This window comes from Solanum pennellii, chromosome 2 (genome assembly GCF_001406875.1).
Source record: "Solanum pennellii chromosome 2, SPENNV200".
Lineage (NCBI taxonomy): Eukaryota > Viridiplantae > Streptophyta > Magnoliopsida > Solanales > Solanaceae > Solanum > Solanum pennellii.
The window spans coordinates 51,926,076-51,947,689 of NC_028638.1; the positions used below are offsets into that span (position 1 = coordinate 51,926,076).

The window sequence follows — 21,614 nt, forward strand, 5'->3', positions numbered from 1 at the left end:
AAGAACAAAAAAAATATTGTAAATAAAAGACATCAAACAAACTGAAATAAAAAGAGTAACATGATTGAAATATTGTACTCATCAAAATTGAATTTCCAAAATTGTCATATACTCGTCTACTCGTCCACACTGTTAAGTATTAACAATAGAAGTTAGTCACAAAGAATCTATATATATATATATATATATATAAAATTAGACATAATCAAAGTGATGTACCTTGGTAACTCAAATTAAATATTGTTCTCATTGAATTTGAATTCCCAAAATTGTCAAATGCTCATCTTATCTTCCACATTGTAAAAGTTAGTAACAAATAAACTATATATTATAAAATTAGAAATAACCAAATTGATGTACTTTATTTAGTATAAATATGATGAAGAAAGGAAAAATAAAATAAAAAATTCTTGCATTGGTGAAGATGACATGGTTTTAGTATTTATAGTAATCCATAAATTCTTAACTATTGAATAAATAAATTAAAAGAGTAATGGAGTAATCAATACCTACAATTGTAACTTATATTGGTCATTAGTGTCTTAATTATAATTTAGTAATACTTTCAAGAAGGAATAGGGAAAGGTTTAAATATTTAAAGGGATAAATTGTAACTTATATATACCTAAAATAATAAAGGTATTAATGGAGGAATTTAAAGAGAAATAATCAATAGAGGATATTTATTTAATTTAACTAACATATCAAGATAAAAAAAAGAGAAAAAAATCTTTAAAAAAAGATAAAATATATAAATTCTAATGCTGGCCTATGAGGGCTGCCACATCAGCACTTTCATATCCAGATTTATATATATATATAGATTTGTACCTACCAATTCATTTTTCCTATATCCCATCTAAGTTCTTTGAATAAAATGTCACAATCATACAAACATACCTAATCACTCTGGATACGAGGTGTTTTGACCATAAATTTTTTATATTATATTCAGAGCTAATAAATATCAATTTTCAAAAACTATTTTTAATACTTTTTTTATTTATAATAAAACATGGCCAAATGAGCAAAACTCATTTGAACACATAAAAAGCATCCAAGGCCAAGAGGTTTGCTTATGTTTTTAATTTCTTTCTTGAAGATTGTACTCACTAGTCACTACCTCGTATATGTTTGATTATTGTTCACAAATTTTCATGACTAGCTGTCAATATCATCTTTTAAGTGGTCACTCATTCATAATAATAGACCATGCCGGCTTACCAAGGTACTCACCACATTCGCTAAAAAAATCAATAAATACAACGTGTAGCTTACTAAACTATACTTATTTAATAATTAAATACGAGAGTATTAAGAAGACGAGAGTATAAGGATATAATTAAAAATTTTAAATGACACTTAATTTAAAACGGACTGAGGTGGGAGTATATAAGATTTGAATGAGCACAAAGAAAGTAATTGAAAGCAACTTACATATATTTGTCATCCTTATATTTTATTTTAAGTAGTATCTTAAAAGATAGATCCGTATCCATTGTGGAAAGCAAGTGAAGACAAAAGATCCAGGCTTATGGCATCTTGTCCTATACTTACATTTGAATTTTCTAATCTCTACCTAATGCATTTTTAATTATGTCTTAGAAAGTGAGTGCATTACTATATATTACTTATTAGTGATAGTTTGTCCTTTCAGGTTGACATTAAAATCACAATATGCTTACTATGTCAATGGAAGACATTCTTCTCCTACTTAGCAAATACTATGATATTCTTCTAGCTTCAATACTTGTCATAAGTATTACTGCACTTTACTTGTCAAAGGGAGCTAAAAATGCAAAAAATTGCATACCTGGGAGTTTGGGAATACCTTTCGTGGGTGAAACCTTTGCACTTCTATCAGCAACCAACAGTGTCAAAGGTTGTTATGAATTTGTTAGACTTCGACGCGAGCGGTAAGAAACTCTATCCATGAAGTTCTAATGCAATATCAAATCCAGCAATTTGCTTTTTTCCATATTGAGATCAAACATATATACTAGCTTTAATTTTATATTGAGATGACGGATACTAGGTCAACTGTTCCAATGATTAATAAAAAAAACAGAGAAAGTTCATAGGATTTTTATTCAATATTTTTCCCAAATGTTTATAAATAAGTTCCTATGTTATGATAAAAATCCTACCAAAGTTCCTCCAGCTTATCAGCTATAGCTTATATTGCAAATTCTGCTAGATTGATTATTGTTTTGTTTAATACAGGCATGGGAAATGGTTCAAAACCAGAATTTTCGGGAAAATACATGTGTTTGTTCCAAGTGTTGAGGGTGCGAAAGCAATTTTTACTAATGATTTTGCTCTATTCAACAAGGGCTACGTCAAATCGATGGCAGATGCTGTGGGAAAGAAAAGTTTGTTATGTGTTCCTCAAGAGAGTCACAAAAGGATTAGGCGCCTCCTATCTGATCCTTTCTCTATGAATTCACTGTCAAAATTTGTACAGAGATTTGATGAAATGCTATATGAAAGATTGAAGAAAGTACAAAAGGAAAGGAAGAGTTTCACTGTGCTCGACTTCAACATGAAGGTAACTTGTCTATAATCTATTACTCCACTAGTTTTAATTAAAAAAATTTAGTCCCTTTTTATTTGTTTGAAACAAGATTTAGTTTTGATACAACAATTTCAAGATAAACCAGGCAGAAAAAGATCGATGTGTAGATTCTAAGCATACTGTAGGGAGATAGCTATATGTTGAAGTATACAATTACCAAAAGAAATACTAGTGTTGTGTGCTGCAGTGAGTGTTCGCTGACCATGTGAAATTTGGCTGCAGATAACATTTGATGCGATGTGCGATATGCTGATGAGCATCAAAGATTCTTCTGTGCTAGCACAAATTGAAAAAGACTGCACTGCAATTTCTGATGCCATGCTGTCCTTTCCAGTCATGATTCCGGGCACCAGATATTTTAAAGGCATCAAGGTAGGGGTGACCGTTAATGCAGTGCACTTGATGGCTTGCAACATCTCTGGAAAAAATTACTCACCATGTGAACAAAATTGGACTTGAGGAAACAGATCATTAACTATTAAAAGGGACAAGATAAATAAGATTTTTCGTTTAATATAAGAGAAATTAATATGTACTATTAGATTATGCTCATCTCATTTTTCGTACAGGCACGTAGGAGGCTAATGGAGACCTTTAAGGGAATGATAGCAGCTCGGCGCAAAGGGAAGGAATATTATGAAGACTTCCTGCAGTCCATGTTGGAGAAGGATTCGTGTCCAGCCAATCAAAAGCTTGATGATGAAGAGATCATGGATAATTTGTTAACGCTGATAATTGCAGGGCAGACAACAACTGCTGCTGCAATGATGTGGAGTGTCAAGTTTTTGGATGAGCACAGAGAAGCCCAGAACAGGCTCAGAGTGAGTATCCATATATCACAAAGACATTCTGTTACTTTATGCACTTTTATGCTGACAAAATGATTAATTGTCCTACTTGTGACATTTCAAAAGCATTATTTTTCTATTAGACTTGGATGTAACTGATGACATTATGTTGAAAAACACATTTTTTCAATTAACTTTGGCTTACATGTGCGAGTATGGAAACTGAATAAAAGTAAAACTCTTTAACATATCCGGAAATTTTATTCATATAAAACACAAACATGTGGTCGGTATTATGACTTATAATACTATCAACTTACAGGAAGAACAACTCTCAATACTCAGAAGCAAGCCTACTGGAGCCTTACTAACCATGGATGACCTCAACAGCATGTCCTATGCGTCAAAGGTTTGTATAAACTACATCTTATAGTCAGTCGTTCTTCTTGATTTATCTAACTCTTACTATTAATAATTTTTAACTATATTATATCTGCACAAGAATCACATAAGATGCGACTCTATACTTAGGTTGTCAAAGAGACGTTGAGGATGTCGAATGTCTTGCTATGGTTCCCTCGAGTTGCACTTAATGACTGTAGTATTGAAGGCAAGTTAATTCTTAACACATTACTCCATATTTTCAAAAGTTTGTGACACAGAATTCTTCTGTTATTTGGTTGTAGTTCCAGAATCATCATACGACAACTAAATTTATGTGTATGGTCGTGACAGGTTTTGAAATAAAGAAAGGATGGCATGCGAACATAGATGCAACATGCATACACTACGATCCAACATTATACAAAGACCCTATGCAGTTCAATCCTTCAAGATTCGACGTACTAATTAAGTTTTTATTTATCTTGGAAAACTTATATATGTTATGAACACATAGTACTATTTACCCATGCATATTTTTCTCATATTCAGGAAATTCAAAAACCATATAGCTACATTCCTTTTGGATCAGGACCCCGAACTTGCTTGGGAATTAACATGGCAAAAGTCACCATGTTGGTGTTTTTGCACAGATTAACAACTGGATACAAGTAAGTAAATTCTTAATTGTAATTTATATGTCATTTTCCTATTAACTTACATTTACTATCATCATTGTATAGATGGACAGTTGACGATCCAGATCGCAGCTTGGAAAGAAAAGCCCATATTCCCAGATTAAGAAGTGGGTGTCCAATAACTTTGACAGCCTTGCCGGATGAATAGCAAACTACTCCAAATGGGCCAATTAAGAAGTTACAAAATTTTATAATGGGAAATTGATGTGAATGGATGATGTAATCCAACTTTTCCGTGCTTTTGCTAGCTGATAATTCAAAAGTATGAATATGAAGAAGAAAAGAAAAGGTCTTCGTACGTACTTCGGGACAAATACAACGAATTTAAATTTTTGAATAAAAAAGATTGTCGTACATACTTCAGGACAGATACAACGAATTGAAAAATTTTAAATAAATACAAAGAGTAATCATGAATTTTAATAAATCCGCCCCTATCAATATTCGAACTTATAACATTGATTGGTCCGTATCAAAATTGCGCACTTACAAAATTGAGCATTGTGGGGTGGGTTCTTCCCTGCGTGTCACGTGAACGACATGTGGATATCTCTGACAGCAAGGACAGATTAAGGGAAGGGGAGGCCCATACATATGGGCCATGGGCTGGGGTTCGGGTTGGGGCTTGGGCCCTTTCTGTTCGGGCTTCTTCGGTCCATCTGGTTTTGGAGGAGCTGGTGGAGGCCCAATACTGATCACTTCCGCAAATTTCCCAGCTTTCCTTGATCTTACAATGACCTCGTATGGGTCAGCGTTCCCCGTTACGCTCAAAGTCCCTTTTGCTCCATCAATTTCAATTTTCTCTATACCTTCCATTTCAAATTTGTAGAGTTTTAGTTTCATAAATTACTTCCTTTACAACCAACCAACTATAGGATGAGAATTGAAAAATGAAAAAATTGTGTGTAATGGCAAATTAATAAATTAAATTAAAAGTTATAATCATACTTTAATTTAATAGTACCCTATAGCAAACTGTTTATCAGTCACCTCTCTCCCTCAAACTCTCGTTCGCTCTCTCTCACTTTTATACAAGCACAAATGTATAAAATGTGTTTTTGTTCGTATAAAGCGAGAAAAAAATTTGTATATATGCATATATTTTTGTTCTCCTCTCTCAGATCACGCTCGTCACTCTCCTAGATCTCGCTCGCCACCCTCTCCTCTATCGCTTATACAAACAAAAACAAAATGTATAAATTGTGTTTCTGTTTGTATAAAGTGAGAGAAAATTGTATTTACACTTGCAAATCATATATTCTCGTCTTATAGACTTATAATTATACAATACAAATATTCTCCTGCCTCTTTTTCTCGTTTATACATATACAAATTATACAATTGATTTGTATACAACTGCTTTATTTTATATATGTATAGTGAATTATACAATTGGTTTCTTTGTATATGTATAACAAATTATATATATTTATGTTTTTCATGGAGCGCATTATACAAACTTTACTATAACATATAAATATGAATTTTGTTTGTTATATATGAAAGTTGCTCTTGATAAAATTTTGAATTAATCCGGCTATAAATACCTCTGTCCTAATTTTTTAGTTTACAAAGTTTTGTGAAAATTCTAATTAAAAAAACAAATTGTTCAATTCCCAAAATATAATAATAATGATATGTAAGATGAAATCAATAGGACACACAGAAAGAGTACTCGATACATGAAAATATTGAAAGAGTAAAAACTTTAATTAGAATAAAAGAATCTTGCCTATATGATCACATCTCCTTTAGGCATATTTACCACAAAAATTTTTTTAGTACGACGGGGTAATTTTTTTTTAAAAAATCATTAATAGTAAGTTTTTGAATTGAGCTTCGAAAAGAACTTGTCTCACGTTATTCGAAAATAAAATTTTCCAATACAAATCCAAACTAATCAGGTCCCAAAATATATGCCATGAACTAGATAAAACACCAAAAATATCATCATAACTTTCTTTGAAACAAAAAAGTGTGATGCCTAATAAGTTTTGTGTGCCAATTTACATTTTCAGACAACAGATGATGTTGTATCAATTTCTATTCCAGAACAAGAAAACATTCTACTCAGAACATATTTTAATTTAATTAGGTAGTAAAGATTTATTAATTTAGCAATCCAAATTACAAAACAAAGTTGCAGTACCTGGCAGACCCGAAACAGCTTTGAGGATCTTCTTCTTGCATTTTTCACAAGAAACATCAATCTTCAATACAGTCTTTTGCACCATTAGCAAGAAGCTCTATTTTTGGATCTATTTCAGAATATATCTCTAAATGTAAAAATAAAATTAAAATAATAATTGGACAATGAATTATGTTAATTGAAAGGAAGCACTAAAACTCAATTGTCTTCTCATTTATGATCTCCAATAAATGCTTTGGGTTGTTCACCGGCGAACCTCTTCTGATTTTGTTTCCAATAAATAAATGCAATTCCTTCCAAATTCCAATTGTCATTTTCAGTCTTAGAAAACAATGTCATATTTCTAATTATTTTCAACGTTTGGTTTTTTCTACTACGTACAATTTTTTCTGCCCCCTCCTTTGTATATTTGACTATATATTAATTTCTTCTCGAATGTTATATCATCTATGTAACAAACAATAAGGACTTGGCTTGGATCCAGTTAGTCAAGTGTCGTATGTTGAACTCAACAATCAAAACCTTTTTTTTTTAAAATTTTTGTGGGCGGAGGAAAATGAAAAGTGAGAAAAATTAAAGTACTGCGATGAATCAAGAAATTAACTAGCCGCCCACATACAATGCACATTGCATCTCATAAACCTCATTCTAATTGGTCCATACCCCAATATTTTCATACTGATCATAGCTATTCTACTTTAATAGCCATAAAATTATAGTCATTTTTATAAGTTAGACATTGTTATAATTTAATTAGTAATAGAATGGGTGGCACAGACGGCTCAAGCGCATTCTATGGCAAGAAGCAAACAACATGATTGCTCAAAGCATTATGTGGGGATAAGCAAAAGACTGAAAAGCAAGGGGGGCATTCCCTCCAACGCTTGATTTCATTAAAAAAAATAAGTAAACAAGATGAACACTGTCTTTTCGTAGCTCTTTGGTGGATCACTTCTATGTATTAGCTTATTTAATTTCATCTTTCTTGTGTTACTCCTTCCTCTTTGTGTGGTCTAAAAATTATTTTACTCCTATCACTTTATTTGTTTTATATACTAGAAATAGTTATTCATTTTTATCTACTTCTCTTTTCGACCTTCCAGCATCGGACAGGTGTCAGACTCTATACATCGTATTACTACTTAGCAGAATCTTGTGTTTTTAATAAACAGTCGCTACCCCCTGATATGTGTTTAACTAAGAAAAATAAGAGATAAATTTATTTTCCCCCAAACATTAGATTTATTTATAATGAAAGGGTTATATAAAATTTATCATTTTATTTAGGGAAAATTGTATATAATAGCAAACTAATAACCTAAATTAAATGGAATAGCTAGGGTTTGATTTAATTGTGCTCAACGTTGGCAAAAATTTGCCAGGCGTCTCTCTCCCAGAAGTCTCGCTCGCCACTCTCCCATTCTCGCCTCTCTCGTTTTATACACAGAAGTGTATAATTTCTGTTTCTGTTTTGTATAAAGCGAGAGAAAATTGTATATACACATGCAAAAATGTATATCTTCGTGTTATACACTTAATTATATAATTTACAAACATTTTACTTCAAATATTGCAGAAAAAAAGGCCAAAGAATTATACAATTGTGAATTACACAATTGCAGTGAAATACAATTTTTTCTAGCTTTATACAACAGAAGTGTATATATTGTGTTTCTATTTTTGTATAAAGCGAGAAAAACATATATCTTCTTGCTATACACTTATAATTATGTAATATACATACATTTTAATTCGATTCAACTGTATGCAAAACTAATTATACAATTGCAGCGAAATAGGCCAGCGAATTATACAATTTAGGCCGAATTATACAATTTAGGCCAGCGAATTATACACTTGTATATGTATAGCGAATTATACAGTTTTTATGTTTGCTATGGAGCGCAATTATGCAAAATTTGCTATAACATATAGATATGAATTTTTTGTTTGCTACATGTGAAAGTTTCCCTTTTATTTATTACTTTTTAAAAAGGGTGTCAAATAAAAAAGGTTTGTCAATAACTCAAAACTCAAATGGGAGTAACAATTTCTCAAACTTCACTTATTTTGTCCTTCCATTCACATCAATTGCTACAGAAAGTACATAGTACTCTGCACCAGAATTAGGACTAATCATGGCCACCGCATTATCAAGTGCGTGCTTGTAGGTAGCCCAAAAAAAATGATATCTCTAATTACGATTTATCTTTTTATCAAGGTAGTAATTAATTAATGAGATTTTACATTATTTAGAGCAAATAAGGCACAAACAATATTAGAATCTCTATCACCCCCGCCCCCACCTCAATTCAAAGATGCAATTTTTTATCCTATTTATAATCCCTCATATGACACGTGTAGACACGGCAGGGATTGGAGAAGTATTGTTGAGAAGCATAATAAGAGTTGAGTGTCTAATCAAATGTCCAGTGCAGAAAACACTATAAACCCACTTGATAGCCACAACAATAGGCTTTATTGCCCATTTAGTTTGCACAAATAAGGCAAGGGACGGGCCACATGAATGATGATTTATTGGTTGCCTAATTAAGAGATGTTTACCGGATAATAAGTTATATCATTTTTGGGGTTAACAAGTGAGAGTCCTCTTCTGCTCGCTCAGTTAATTCACATTTATTTGTTCGCTATATTATAATTTTATTTTTCAAGATCAATATGAATATTATACTGAAATACTCATATTATTCATGATTATTATTTAGAGAAAAATATGATAAAATCTAAAGTAAACAAATAAAAATGAACAGAAAGAATATTATTTTTCTTTTTTCTCACAAAGTAGTACTATTTTCTTTGGTCGCAATCATTAGATGAGTAGTGAACTGGCCAAAAAGCAAATGTAGTGATTGAACTTGAAACTAAGTTCGTTGTTGCAATAGGAGCCAAAAGAGTACTTAGTGGAACTGGAACCTAAAGATAGGGGGAAAAAGAGAGTATATATGGCAAAGTGGTTGACAGTTTGATTATAATCTGTATTTGGTTACTTCACGCAAAAAAACATAAAAAAGCTTGAGCACTTAAAAAGGAGAATTTTAATACCGTCGTTGATAGTTATTTAGATTTTTTTTCATTGATGAAGATTTTATTTTCTAATTACGTTCTCCATTTTTTTTTACCTTAGCCTATTTTCATTATTATTATTATTATTTTTTGATAAAAAACATACGATTCGTTTGGCCTGCGCCAATGATGTAATTCGTGGTCCTCAATTCATCCATATGAAAAGTGAAGTGCGACAAAAAAGGCTTTAATCCTGATTGGTCCTTCATTGAGTACTTGGAATTTTAATTTGTAACCCCTTCTTACACCTGTTTTGGATATGATGTAATATAGGAAAAAGTTATACTACAAATTTAAAATTTAAAATATTTAAAAATATATAAAAAATTTATAATGAAAGATAAATTTTGTTTAAATTTTAAAATTCGAATTGTGTTGTATAAATTGAATAGAGAAAGTATTTTCTTTTTTAATTTTCCATTCGTTGTCAGGTATTTATATTGAAATTTTGACTATTTTGAATTCGCACCGCGCGTGAGGTTTAGTCAGGGAAAAATGCTTCTTACCTAGTATTTTTTTATTTTTATAACTCAAACCCGAAATCTATAGTGAAGTAAATAATAGTTTCATCGACTTTATTGTATCACATTCTTTAATTTGATGGTGGTAAGAAAAATGACATAACAACGGCAACAAAACAGTCTAGAGAGAACAGAAAAGCACTTCAAATTTAAGGGTTTCGGTGAGCTTTCGCTGAACTCTGTTGTTAAAAATTAAAGTCTTATCAAATGTCATCGAATATTACTAAAATTTCAATTGTTTAAATGTATTTAGAATTTATCTGGCTTCAACTGATTAAAAGTAATTAAAAAATGTCTTAGTGTTAGTCTCTTCGATTCAATATAATGAAAATATCAACTCATATAATATAACGAAAAAGATTGACTATGGTTGAATGGGATAGGAAGAGAGTCAAGACTGAAAAATTTCTTACTATTTCTACGTATTTCGTCCATCTTAATTTTTTTCAAAAATTATGTAATTCGACAAAAAAAAAAAAGCTTTTAAAATTTATGATATAGGAAAAAGTGATCGATAGGAGTAGTTTTTTTCTCCACTCATGATAATTATTTTGACAACTACTTTTGAATTTTGATAAGACTTGAGATGACACCAAAATAAAAGAAAACCCCTTTATTCTCCTTTAAAAGGAGATGGAAAACACACAATTGAGTGTAAAGCTTGAAGAAATTAAACTGTCATACTCATCATCACTACCATGGATGTTGAGAAAGTCTTCCACATGACAGGAGGAGTTGGAGAAACTAGCTATTCCAGAAATTCTTCACTTCAGGTCTCTCACTCTTTTTCTTTTACAATACATCAAATTTCCCCTCACATAATAATATATACTTACTCACCCTGGTTCAAAATAAGTGAATTGTTACACGCCTCTAACTAAAATTGTAAATTAAATTCTTTTCCATCCTTGGACTAATTATCACATGAAGTATTTGTTTATGCAGAAGAAGGCATCTGAAATGGTGAAGCATATAACTCTAGAGACAGTGGAAGAAGTATATGTAGCAACAAAGCCTAAAAGCATAGGCATAGCTGACTTAGGTTGTTCCTCAGGACCTAATACTTTGTCAAACATTAAAGACATCCTGGATAAAATCGAAGGTATCAGCCACAATAAGCTGAAGCAATCAGCACCGGAGTTTCGAGTATTTCTAAACGACCTTCCAACAAACGATTTCAACGCAATATTCCAGGCCTTACCTGAATTTCATCAATGGTTAAAGCAGAAAGATGGAAGTGATGATGATGAAAATAGAGTAACTAATTCATCAAATATATATGTAGCTGCTTATCCAGGCTCATTTTATGGAAGACTTTTTCCAGATCATTGCTTGCACTTTATCTATTCCTCTTATAGTTTGCACTGGCTTTCTAAGGTTAGTCTCTTCAATTCAATATTATAAACTCATCATCTTTTAGTTACACTATTTGTGGCGTCAAAATGACTTTCCTAAAATAAATGTTGTCCGTTTATTATTTGGAGACTTACGGACAAGATCATTCAGCATATATATGTATATATCCACTTTATGTAAAGAAGTTGAGAATACACTTATTAAAAGAATCATTCTTTTTCACGAACAAATATGTCTATTCGAAGTAACTTGAAACTTCAAAACAATTATTAGAAAGTAAGACTCAACATACTATTATTCTAGGTTAGCAATCACAGTAAATAAAATGGATATATAACTATTTCTTTAAAAATTTTTGTGTTAGGTTCCACGAGGACTGTACGATGAACAGGGGAATTCCTTGAACAAAAATAGCATATACATATCTGAAAATAGTCCTTGTGAGGTTTCGAAAGTTTACTTTGATCAGTTTAAGGAAGACTTCTCATTGTTTCTTCAATCACGGTCGGATGAGCTGGTTAGTAGAGGAAAGATGGTGCTAATTTTATTAGGAAGAGAAGGTTTTCATCATGTTGACAGAGGAAATGCTTTCTTCTGGAAAATCCTCTATCAAGCATTAACAAATTTAATTAGCAAGGTAATCCTCAGTCATTAGTAATTAATTTATAGTTTTCTGTTGTATAAAGTTTTCATAAATGAAGAATTTACCGGATATGCAATTAAATTTAAATGCACATACTTAACCATTATGCGTTACTCACTTTAATGTCTAGCACTTATAGTGTAACTGTTCAGGAATGGAAAAAGTTTCGTGTTAATGAGACAGGTGATCGCCTCATAAGCTTTGAACAATACTCCTCTTTTTCATCTATTTTTGATGTGTCAAGGCCTAATTTTATATGATATCAGAGCAAAATCCATCTCATGTATAGTTTGGGCCGTAAAACATTAAAGTTGTCCACTCAGCAAATGTTCAGCCCTATGTGAAATCATTCTTAAGCACCCAACCTTACGCCCGGTGCTTAGCATCTGGTGCATGGACAGTTTTGATTTTGGGAGTCCCAACATCAGGTGAGACGGGCCCTGCTCTGATATCATGTGAAACTAGGTCTTATGCATTACTCACACCCCAAAAGCTAGCTCACCCATTTCATTAACCACCGATGTGGAACTTTTGTCATTCTTTAATATGTGTGAGGTGAGGTGAGGTGTTAGTAGTAGTATTTAATGATAGAATCGAAGACCTCTTTAGAAACCGATCAGTTAGAAATTTCATAAGCAATACTAGGTTTTTTGGAAGACTGTATGTAATTATTAGTTTGTGATTATTGTTACAGGGTGAAGTGGAAAAGGAAAAGCTTGATTCTTACGAAGTACACTTTTATGCACCTTGCAAGGAAGAAATAGAAAAGGTAGCAAGAGAAAACGGGTTTTTTGAAGTGGAGAGGCTTGAAATGTTTGAAATAGAGAAATCAATTGGAAAAGGCATGAGCTATGGGACAATGGTGGCTATGACAGTTAGATCAATCCAAGAATCAATGCTGGCTCACCATTTTGGAGAAGCAATTATAGAAGGGTTGTTTAAAGAATATGGTAGATTGGTGGATGAAGAAATGGAGAAAGAGGAAATTAGGCCTATCACTTTCCTTCTCGTTCTTCGAAAACCATAGTAAAATCCGTGTATATAATATCTAAATTGTTGTGATAATTGTTTAATTTGTACATCTAGCTACTATATCTCTGCAATTAATTGATGATTTGATTTACCCTCCAGTCAAGTGCACAAAGAAAGTTTAGCCGTATTTGCCCTTTACTATTAGTAGTAAATGTTTAAAAGATCGGTAATCTAAAAAGGTATTTTAAGAGGACCTTCAGCTGGGCTATCAGTTTCTCTTTGTCATTGAGGGGATTCAAAATATATCTATCCGCATAAATATAGAAAATTATCATATATATACAGTGTAAATTTTTACCGGGTGAATTTCTCCATGAACCAATTATATCTTTTAAGGTTTTGTGATCACAATATTAATCATTTATGATAGTAGTATGCATTTGATACACACATTCCTATAGTTAAGAGACCAAGTTATTAGGGTACGTAATTCACATAGTCGCTAGTTATATGAGGGGTTCACATCTAAGGAATTGAAATTGGGTTTCACTAAGACTCTCTATCAGTTGTTAATTGTACTTAGAATCAAAATTCACAGGTACTAATTAGCTGCTCTATTATCCAGAGTTACGACAATGGATCATCCTCCCATACACCACATCTATCATAAGGCCAATTCCGTAGCGCGTGGGCTAGCTATAGAATTTTGTAAGTTCGAGTTCCAAAATTGTCCATAAAAAATGAAGCGAAATATGGGTAGTGGGTGTTTTTGTTGTAGGAACTCTTTCTTCTGTATCGAGGATCATCGAAATAAGCAAGAACACTATTTCGATGGAAAATACCGTTTATAGGAATTTCAATGGAGATACCTGAACAGGGCATTAGTTCATTCTCGAGTTCTCAACATAACAGCAGTAGCACAACTTTTCGGTTAATCTGATAACTGAATTTTTAAAAAATAGCCCAATTGTCAACACAGGCTAAAGCCCAAACAAGTGGCCCAAGAAAAGTATAGTGTTTTTATTGTGAAGTACTACTTAGAAATTTTTGAGATGAATAAAGTTGGCTGTTGTATTATTTAGTGGGTTATAATTGGTGGTCTTTGGTTTATTGTGAAGCACCATAATCATGAAAAATTGTGAACACTACGATAAAATTAACTATTAGTGGCATTTAATTTTTAATTATCGTTAAATATGTATTTTTAGCGGCAATTGTCATTCTCTGTATATGTCCCTAAAGCCTTTAGCGATATTGGTTCTAATGGCACTTAACTAATGTCGATAATGACTTTAGAACTCTTTATTAGTGTCAATATTTAATACCGCTAAAAAATGTTTTTGTTAAAGTGGAAGTCAGCCCACATATTATGAACCCAACCAAATGCAAACTGTTCGGATCTAAATATTCAGTTTGTTTTCAATTAAACTTGTAAAAAATGAAAATTTGAAAAAACCAAAAATGAAATAATTCACTTGGACAATATAATTATAGTAATTAACACGTACCACATTAATATGATGATTTAACATGTTTAATGTATATAACTTGAATTCACGCTGTGTCTCCACTCATGTCCAAATTATTCAGAAAGATTATTTTATGAGGTTAGAATCTGTTTTTCTTTTATATAGACTGTCCTTTAATTAAAAAGAAAAAAAAAACAGAATCCAGTAAGAATAATTTCAAAAGTAGAAATTCCCAAAAAGTAGGTTAAAAGAAATTGTTCTATAGTATCGAGAAGGTAGAAAAGTGAAAAGTGTTGATCTTATACAAATTTGGCCGGATGGTGCGAACTGCGAATTAGTTACTCTATGAATTTATTAAATAAAAAATTATGAATGTACTAACATTCATACTTTTTAAGTTAAAAAATAATTGATTATCTTGAGTCAAATATTCTATACAAATAATATTTGAAATTTAGAATTTTATAATTGAAGTTTCGAAACACATGCATCTCGTGATTCCTAGAAAGTCTAGAAATATTTACCTATTATATCAATATTTCAAACTTTAAATATTTTCAATCTTTTAAAACCAGATTTTTGAGACTTTTTTTTCACAAAACTTCAAAAAAAAAAAGAGGTAAAAATCAAGTAAATATATATCCAAACTTAACTTCAAATTCTAAAGATCACAATTGAATAGACAACTCAATCTTCAAGTAAAAAACAGCTAGTGGCAATATCTCTTTGCACCCTTTTGGCCATTATTAATATATTTCTATATACACTTAATACTTTCCCTACAAATTAAAGAAGATAGATATAAGTATGTATACTTTTTCTTTTCCCTCCAAAGCACATGGAATTTAAAAAGAAGGAAAAGAGAAAAATGGGGCAAACTTGAAAGAATAGGACTTCAATGTGTTTGGCATACGACCACGAAAACAGTATCATTATATTACCTATTTGCACATTAACAAATATATATAATATCACTCTTTCTGTTAACCAACGAGATATCCATCTTATAACTACTACAAAAGAAATTCCACACATGCAATTTTTGGTGGAAATTGTAATCATGTTGTCTCCCAAAACAATTAGGAAAACGCAAATTTAATCCTCATATTTTATAGCAAAGTTTGAGCAGAAGAAATCCAAATGTGTCGGTAATTAAAGATTCTTTAATCACTAATTGTACAAAAAAAAGTGTAAAAGTGGCTCTTTTGGAACAGAGATTACGGAGATAATTAAAGTGAAAAAGATTATATTAACGCGTGGATCACTAAATACTGCTTTGTCCCTTTTTTCACACTAGAATAATCTAAAAGCTTCTTCTTCTTCATTTCCTTTATTTTTTTTAAATTTTAATTAATCCATTGGAAATTCTCTTTACCAAAAAGTTCAAAGCACAGCCATCTTAAAGTGGGGGTAGTCTATGCCCTATGGGCTGAAAATTCGGTATTAGTAGCCAAATTTTAGTAATAAATTATTCGTGAAACTAATTTAGCAATGATGAATCTTTATAGGTAAAATTATTTCTTTTTTTTTTTACTCGTCATAGTTATTTAGAAATACTTATCATTTAATCAAAACAAAAAGAATGGAGAATGGATTCTTTATATTTTCATGTTACTCAGACTTAACAAATGTGAAAGAGATTAATTAATATCGCAAGAACAAGACATAATTAAGAAAGAAGTAAATTAATGAAAATACTGTTTATTTAGAATTTTTGTCTGAAAGGGAATGCAAAAGAAAAATTGACAAGTAAAATAAATCGGAGAGAATCGAATTAGGATCAATTAGGCATGAAATTGATATTATAATCTTTCTTCTTAGAACATATTAATTCAATCGATTGTTTTTTTATTTTATTTTTAAAAAAAATTTATAACTCAGTTTCATAGTAAATAGAAATTGTAAATTGCATGTCATATATTACTAGATCTTCGTCATGTTTTTTTTGGGGGAATGGATATTAATGATGGCGGTGAAAAGGGACTCCTAATTAGTAGTACAATAAATATTTGCTAACCTAATGATAGTTAAGTCCCTTGCCTATGATTTAGTGTCTGGGCTTTTTGTTTCATATATGATCCATAATTAGTCTTTCCAGAGTTTCAAAATGAACCCACACTATTTCTAGTCAAAGTCTTTTTAATCCCTTATTTATCTTAAACAGTAATACTGATAATTATTCAGAGTTCAGACCAGTTTGAAGACAGATCAACTTGCATTGTTCCTCTCCAAATATTTTGGCATGCCCAACTTTTCACGTGAATGATCATTCACTTCTTGGTCTCATGATATTATTATTTCATGTTAATACCTGTTCCATAGAGGCTTTATAGCAGCTTATATAATTGATTAATCAAGAGATTAAGGGACATTATTTACCCCTCTTGATGAGTTACTATTTTTTGCTCTTCAAATTCGTTTATATGCCTAATCTATGTAGCGTTGGGTCCTTTATTCATATCCCTACATAACTAGTTTAAGGATCACAATCTTAAAATTGAAGGTGTAGAGTGTTTTCCACTTGATCGACGCTTCTACTGTGTTTTGCTTAAATTTTCTAAATTGTTATATATTTATGTTGACCATCATATGTAAACTATAGAATATAAGTGAAAAGGGACATTTTTATTTTATCTTTCATAAATGAGAAAAGACATAAAGACACCATCAAAGTTGTTCCGTATTTGCATAAAGACACTTTAACTTTTAAAATGTCCTATCACCCCACAGAACTATTTAATTTCTTTGTAAATGGACCATTTTGACCCATTCTCAAGTCTGGGTTGTTACCACGTACATGAGGCGCGTCATGCAGTATTTTTACTGCCATGTACCAGTTTAAAGGTGCCATGTGTTATTATTTTTCTTTATTATTAATTACTTAATCAATTTATGTCATCTTCCCCAAATTTAAACCCAAAATAATCATTGTTTGTCCTCATTTTTTGATTTCATGGTTTTGTTTTGAGCTTGCACAAATGTGTGGAATATTCGAAATGAACTTCAACCCGAATCCTGATAAACTCAATTTCATGATGCCAGGACAAAGCTGCAGCCGATATCGAAGAAGCTTGATCTCCTGGTTGTTATCTTGCTAGACAATAATGGCTCTCTTTATGGTGACCTGAAACGAGTTTATCACTGAAAATTAATGTGAAGGTGGGAGGAAGAAACTCTGTGTTAGTTGATGCAATATCTAGGCAAATCCCCCTTGGGGCGCTACTTAGATCTGGGAATAATTAGTGCAGATATGAGTTTTGCTACCAAAAGGGTTGCAACTAAAAGCAATTTCACATACAAAATTTTCTTGTCACCTAACTCCATAGTTGAATAAAAAAAACCAAATGAAGAAAAATTAATGAAGGTTTTTTTGAAGGAGCATGCCAAACTGAGAAGAAAAGGAAAGGAGAAGATGACTTTTCTTCAAAGAATAGGGTCGGGTCAGGTTGAATTATATCATAGGAAGTTGAGCAACACGCTCTATTACATAGACTAGGGAATGGGTCAAAATGGTCCATTTACAAAGAAATTAAATAGTTCTGTGAGGTGATAGGACACTTTAAAAGTTAAAGTGTCTTTATGCAAATACGGAACAACTTTGATGGTATCTTTATGTCTTTTCTCTTCATAAATCTGCAACTTAACTAAACATGCCTGCTTAGTTAATTAGTTTGTCTTTTTAGAACAAGTATGTTCAAGTATCTTTTCTGATATCGAACATAAGACTACCGATTGTTTATTGCACATAGGTTTAGATTAAAATAGTTCCACGAGAAACTATTTTTTTTCCTTAAGGAATATTATCTGAAAAGAAAAAATTTAAAATATAATACACGAAAGAATAACATAAGTGGGAATTTGAGAATACATTCCCTCCCTTTTTCCATCTTGATTAATTAATTTTAATACAAAAGATAGAAAACTAAACCAAACCACACTTTTTTTAATTTTCTGAGCCTAACAACCATAGCCCACTCTTGTAAAACAGCGAGCGCAACCGCATTCACGGAATTTTACTGAATCTTCTTTATCCGCTGCAAAGATCAACGGCTCAGATTAACTACAAGCTCTCCCCCTATTTTCCACATCAGATTTACGCCTCCTTCCTATTATTCATTAACTCTGTACATTAACCCCTAATTTTATGTTATCTAATTTTTTATTTTTTTACTTTTAATGGGCAATACAGTAAATATTAAGAAATACACTTTTGTTAAGTTTAGCTATGAAGAACAATAGCCAACTTCTCTTCCTGATGAAATTTGATTTGCCTAGCAATGAAATCCTCAATGGCTTTCTGAAACTCTTCATTGCTTAATTCATCCACTGGATAAACCGTTTCCGACGGATCAACGGAATTATCGATTTTTCGGCACATCTCTGTCTCCGATCTACGGAGCTTACCGTATATTTCCTTGTTGCTTCCCCTATTAAACTTGGCCGATTTAGTTCTCCGTGGAATTTGAGAACAAAAATCCTTTTCAGTTTCCGTCTCTGTTTCTTCGGAACCGTCTGATTCCGAAATCGTCTGAGCATTCACTTCAAGTATAGTCTGTTTGTCTTGGTAGACAGTTTGCTCACGTGCCGGTGCCGGTGAGGAGTTTTCGGCGGTGAAATTCCCGGAGCATGTTTCCTTTTCGATGAATGAATCGTAGAGTTCAGTTTCGGTGTTATTTGAGATCGTTGATGAATCGACGGAGAATCGGCCAGATTTGAAGAAGAGAGTGAGAACGATGACGTTGCTAATAAGGAAAATGAAGAGAGGGCTAAGTATTATGGAGATGAGTTGACGGAAATACTCGCCGGAAATTTTGACGACAAAAGGTAACCGAGTAGAACTCCATAAGACCACAAAAACTCCAACGCAAAGCTCAACAATTCGGAAAAGCTTGGCAACGCTTTTGAAACTGTGGAATATCAGAATTACTCTGTTTTCCATTTTTTCAGTACCGAAATCGAAAGCATCCATTTGAAGAGCAATCAAAACAAGCTGTGCTGATCGATAGAAAAAGTTGTTTATTCACAGAACGGTTTTGCTTACTGAGAGGGAAGAGAAAAAGAGTGAGATTTATTGGATGGAAGTAATAGAACCGTTTTAAATGAATAGGTCGTGCCATTTTATAGAGTAGTAATATTGTTGCGTGGAATAAACAATACGATTTTGCAAAAGCTATTTATGTTTTAATCAGATGGCGAATAATTGAAAAACAAAAATCTTCTCTTTGTGTTTGGTCAATAATAAATAAAATACGTATTTGACACAAGTTGATATTCAGAGAGTTCTACAATAGGTTCCAATAAAGATTTGATTTTGTAGTTTTAAATCTATTTTAATTTAGGTTCCAATAAAGATTTGATTCGGTAGTTTTGTATAAATCTATTTTAATTGTATATCTTCCATCTTTTATGTCATGAATTTTTATTTTTTTTTAAGAAATCATTTTTGAGATTGTATTGGAAATTTTTTTATGTAATCACTTATTCATGATTTCTTCCTTAACAATGATAAAAAAAAATATAGTTTCAATTTCACTTATGTGTTGTTTCGAAAATATTGATATATTTCTATATTTAGTAAAAAAATAAATTTTAAAGTATTTATTTTATTCTAAAATAATATAAAATTATATAAATATTTATGATTATTTTTTCACAATAAACTTAAAAATACTTTTTTTTCATAATATATATATATATAACCTTCATACAATTAAACTAGTTTAATTTCACGAAAATTGGAAAGAGGAAGTAATGGATTTGATTTTTAACTACTATAATCACAACTTCAGTTTAACAGCATAGGTTCCTGCTTTTTGCTATACTTGGAAAAATATGATAATTTACTTGCAACACCCTTATAATATTAAGTCTATTATGCACCCCTTCTAAAATATCAAATCCTATATATTGTGAAAATTCTTCAAAAATATAGTACAATTGTAACATATATTATGAAATTAAATATTTAGATCCTATAATGGCTACCTTCCACATGGAATTATATCAAATAATAAGTATTCTTTAAATTTTAATATGTCATTTAGTCAATTTTGTCTATATCAAATATGTCGTTGTATGTTATTGTTATTTTACATAATATTTGGTCAAATAATTTTAACTTATATTAAGAGAAAATATATTTCAAATAAAACTTAATTTCAATGATAAAATATTGTCATAGAAGATGAATATTATAGAGAGATCAAATTATATATAAATCAATAGATATGCACCATTAAAATAAAAACGATATCTTTGAAATACTAGAAGTACCTTTGAGTTTTACTCTGAATCTAATAGAAATAGGTTCATCTTTTTGTTTCATCTTAGTCAATTATGTATTGATTTCTAGACTGCAAAATTGAAGAAAACAATCACTGATTCTTCAGACGCTTCCAGCTCGTTTAATTTGTTGATTTCTTAGTACTTACTTCTGTTATTTTTATTAATATTATTTTGTTCTAATAGCAAAAGGATTTCTAGAAGTTGTGTTTAAAGATGATAAAATGATTAAAATGGTCTTTAATGTATGAGTAACGTTTTATTTTGATCTTTAATATATTTCATATGATTGAAATGATCCTTAATGTATGATAATCGAGATTGTAATGGTCCTTAATATATATCACTTGATTAAAATGATCCTTAATCCAAAACAAGAAGTGTTCATTTTGTCTTTTGCTATTTTTTGTGGATGATAAAATTCACAATTGTTGTTTTCTTTATTAACTCCAAAGAAAAAATTTCATAAAATCTAACATCATTTTCTCTACTTTCTTCAACAAATTACTATTTTTTCTTTTCTAAAACATTATTTCCATCGACCTAATACCAATTTCTATTTTGAGCAAGAGAAAATAGTAAATTCTACTCTAGAAAGTAGAGACAATAATGTTAGATTCCATTGAATTTTTCTTTGGAGTTAATGAAGAAGATAATAATGATGAATTTTATTAGTCATATGAATCCACAGTTAAA

At 31.1% G+C, this 21,614-nt stretch overlaps 4 protein-coding genes across 4 annotated transcripts; 2 read left to right on the forward strand and 2 right to left on the reverse strand.

The window, feature by feature from the left end:
• Positions 1 to 1,532: 1,532 nt before the first annotated feature.
• On the forward strand, positions 1,533 to 4,744 carry LOC107009612 (abscisic acid 8'-hydroxylase 3-like). Its single transcript, XM_015208960.2, has 9 exons — positions 1,533 to 1,916; positions 2,224 to 2,548; positions 2,798 to 2,947; positions 3,145 to 3,396; positions 3,686 to 3,772; positions 3,895 to 3,973; positions 4,099 to 4,205; positions 4,297 to 4,415; positions 4,488 to 4,744. The coding sequence occupies exons 1-9, from the start codon at positions 1,678 to 1,680 to the stop codon at positions 4,588 to 4,590; spliced, it is 1,461 nt and encodes a 486-aa protein (XP_015064446.1). The 5' UTR covers positions 1,533 to 1,677; the 3' UTR covers positions 4,591 to 4,744.
• Positions 4,745 to 4,867: 123 nt separating this feature from the next.
• Positions 4,868 to 6,894, reverse strand: LOC107010849 (heavy metal-associated isoprenylated plant protein 43-like). Its single transcript, XM_015210116.2, has 2 exons — positions 6,592 to 6,894; positions 4,868 to 5,251 (listed from the first exon to the last, which is right to left on the reverse strand). Exons 1-2 carry the CDS (start codon positions 6,674 to 6,676, stop codon positions 4,929 to 4,931), a joined length of 408 nt encoding a protein of 135 aa, XP_015065602.1. The 5' UTR covers positions 6,677 to 6,894; the 3' UTR covers positions 4,868 to 4,928.
• Positions 6,895 to 10,783: 3,889 nt separating this feature from the next.
• On the forward strand, positions 10,784 to 13,330 carry LOC107009204 (salicylate carboxymethyltransferase). The gene is made up of 4 exons (XM_015208496.2): positions 10,784 to 10,969; positions 11,142 to 11,573; positions 11,917 to 12,189; positions 12,890 to 13,330. Exons 1-4 carry the CDS (start codon positions 10,895 to 10,897, stop codon positions 13,220 to 13,222), a joined length of 1,113 nt encoding a protein of 370 aa, XP_015063982.1. The 5' UTR covers positions 10,784 to 10,894; the 3' UTR covers positions 13,223 to 13,330.
• Positions 13,331 to 18,478: 5,148 nt separating this feature from the next.
• LOC107010416 lies at positions 18,479 to 19,775 on the reverse strand. The gene has a single exon (XM_015209699.2). The coding sequence runs from the start codon at positions 19,603 to 19,605 to the stop codon at positions 18,856 to 18,858; it is 750 nt and encodes a 249-aa protein (XP_015065185.1). The 5' UTR covers positions 19,606 to 19,775; the 3' UTR covers positions 18,479 to 18,855.
• Between the last annotated feature and the right edge of the window lie 1,839 nt (positions 19,776 to 21,614).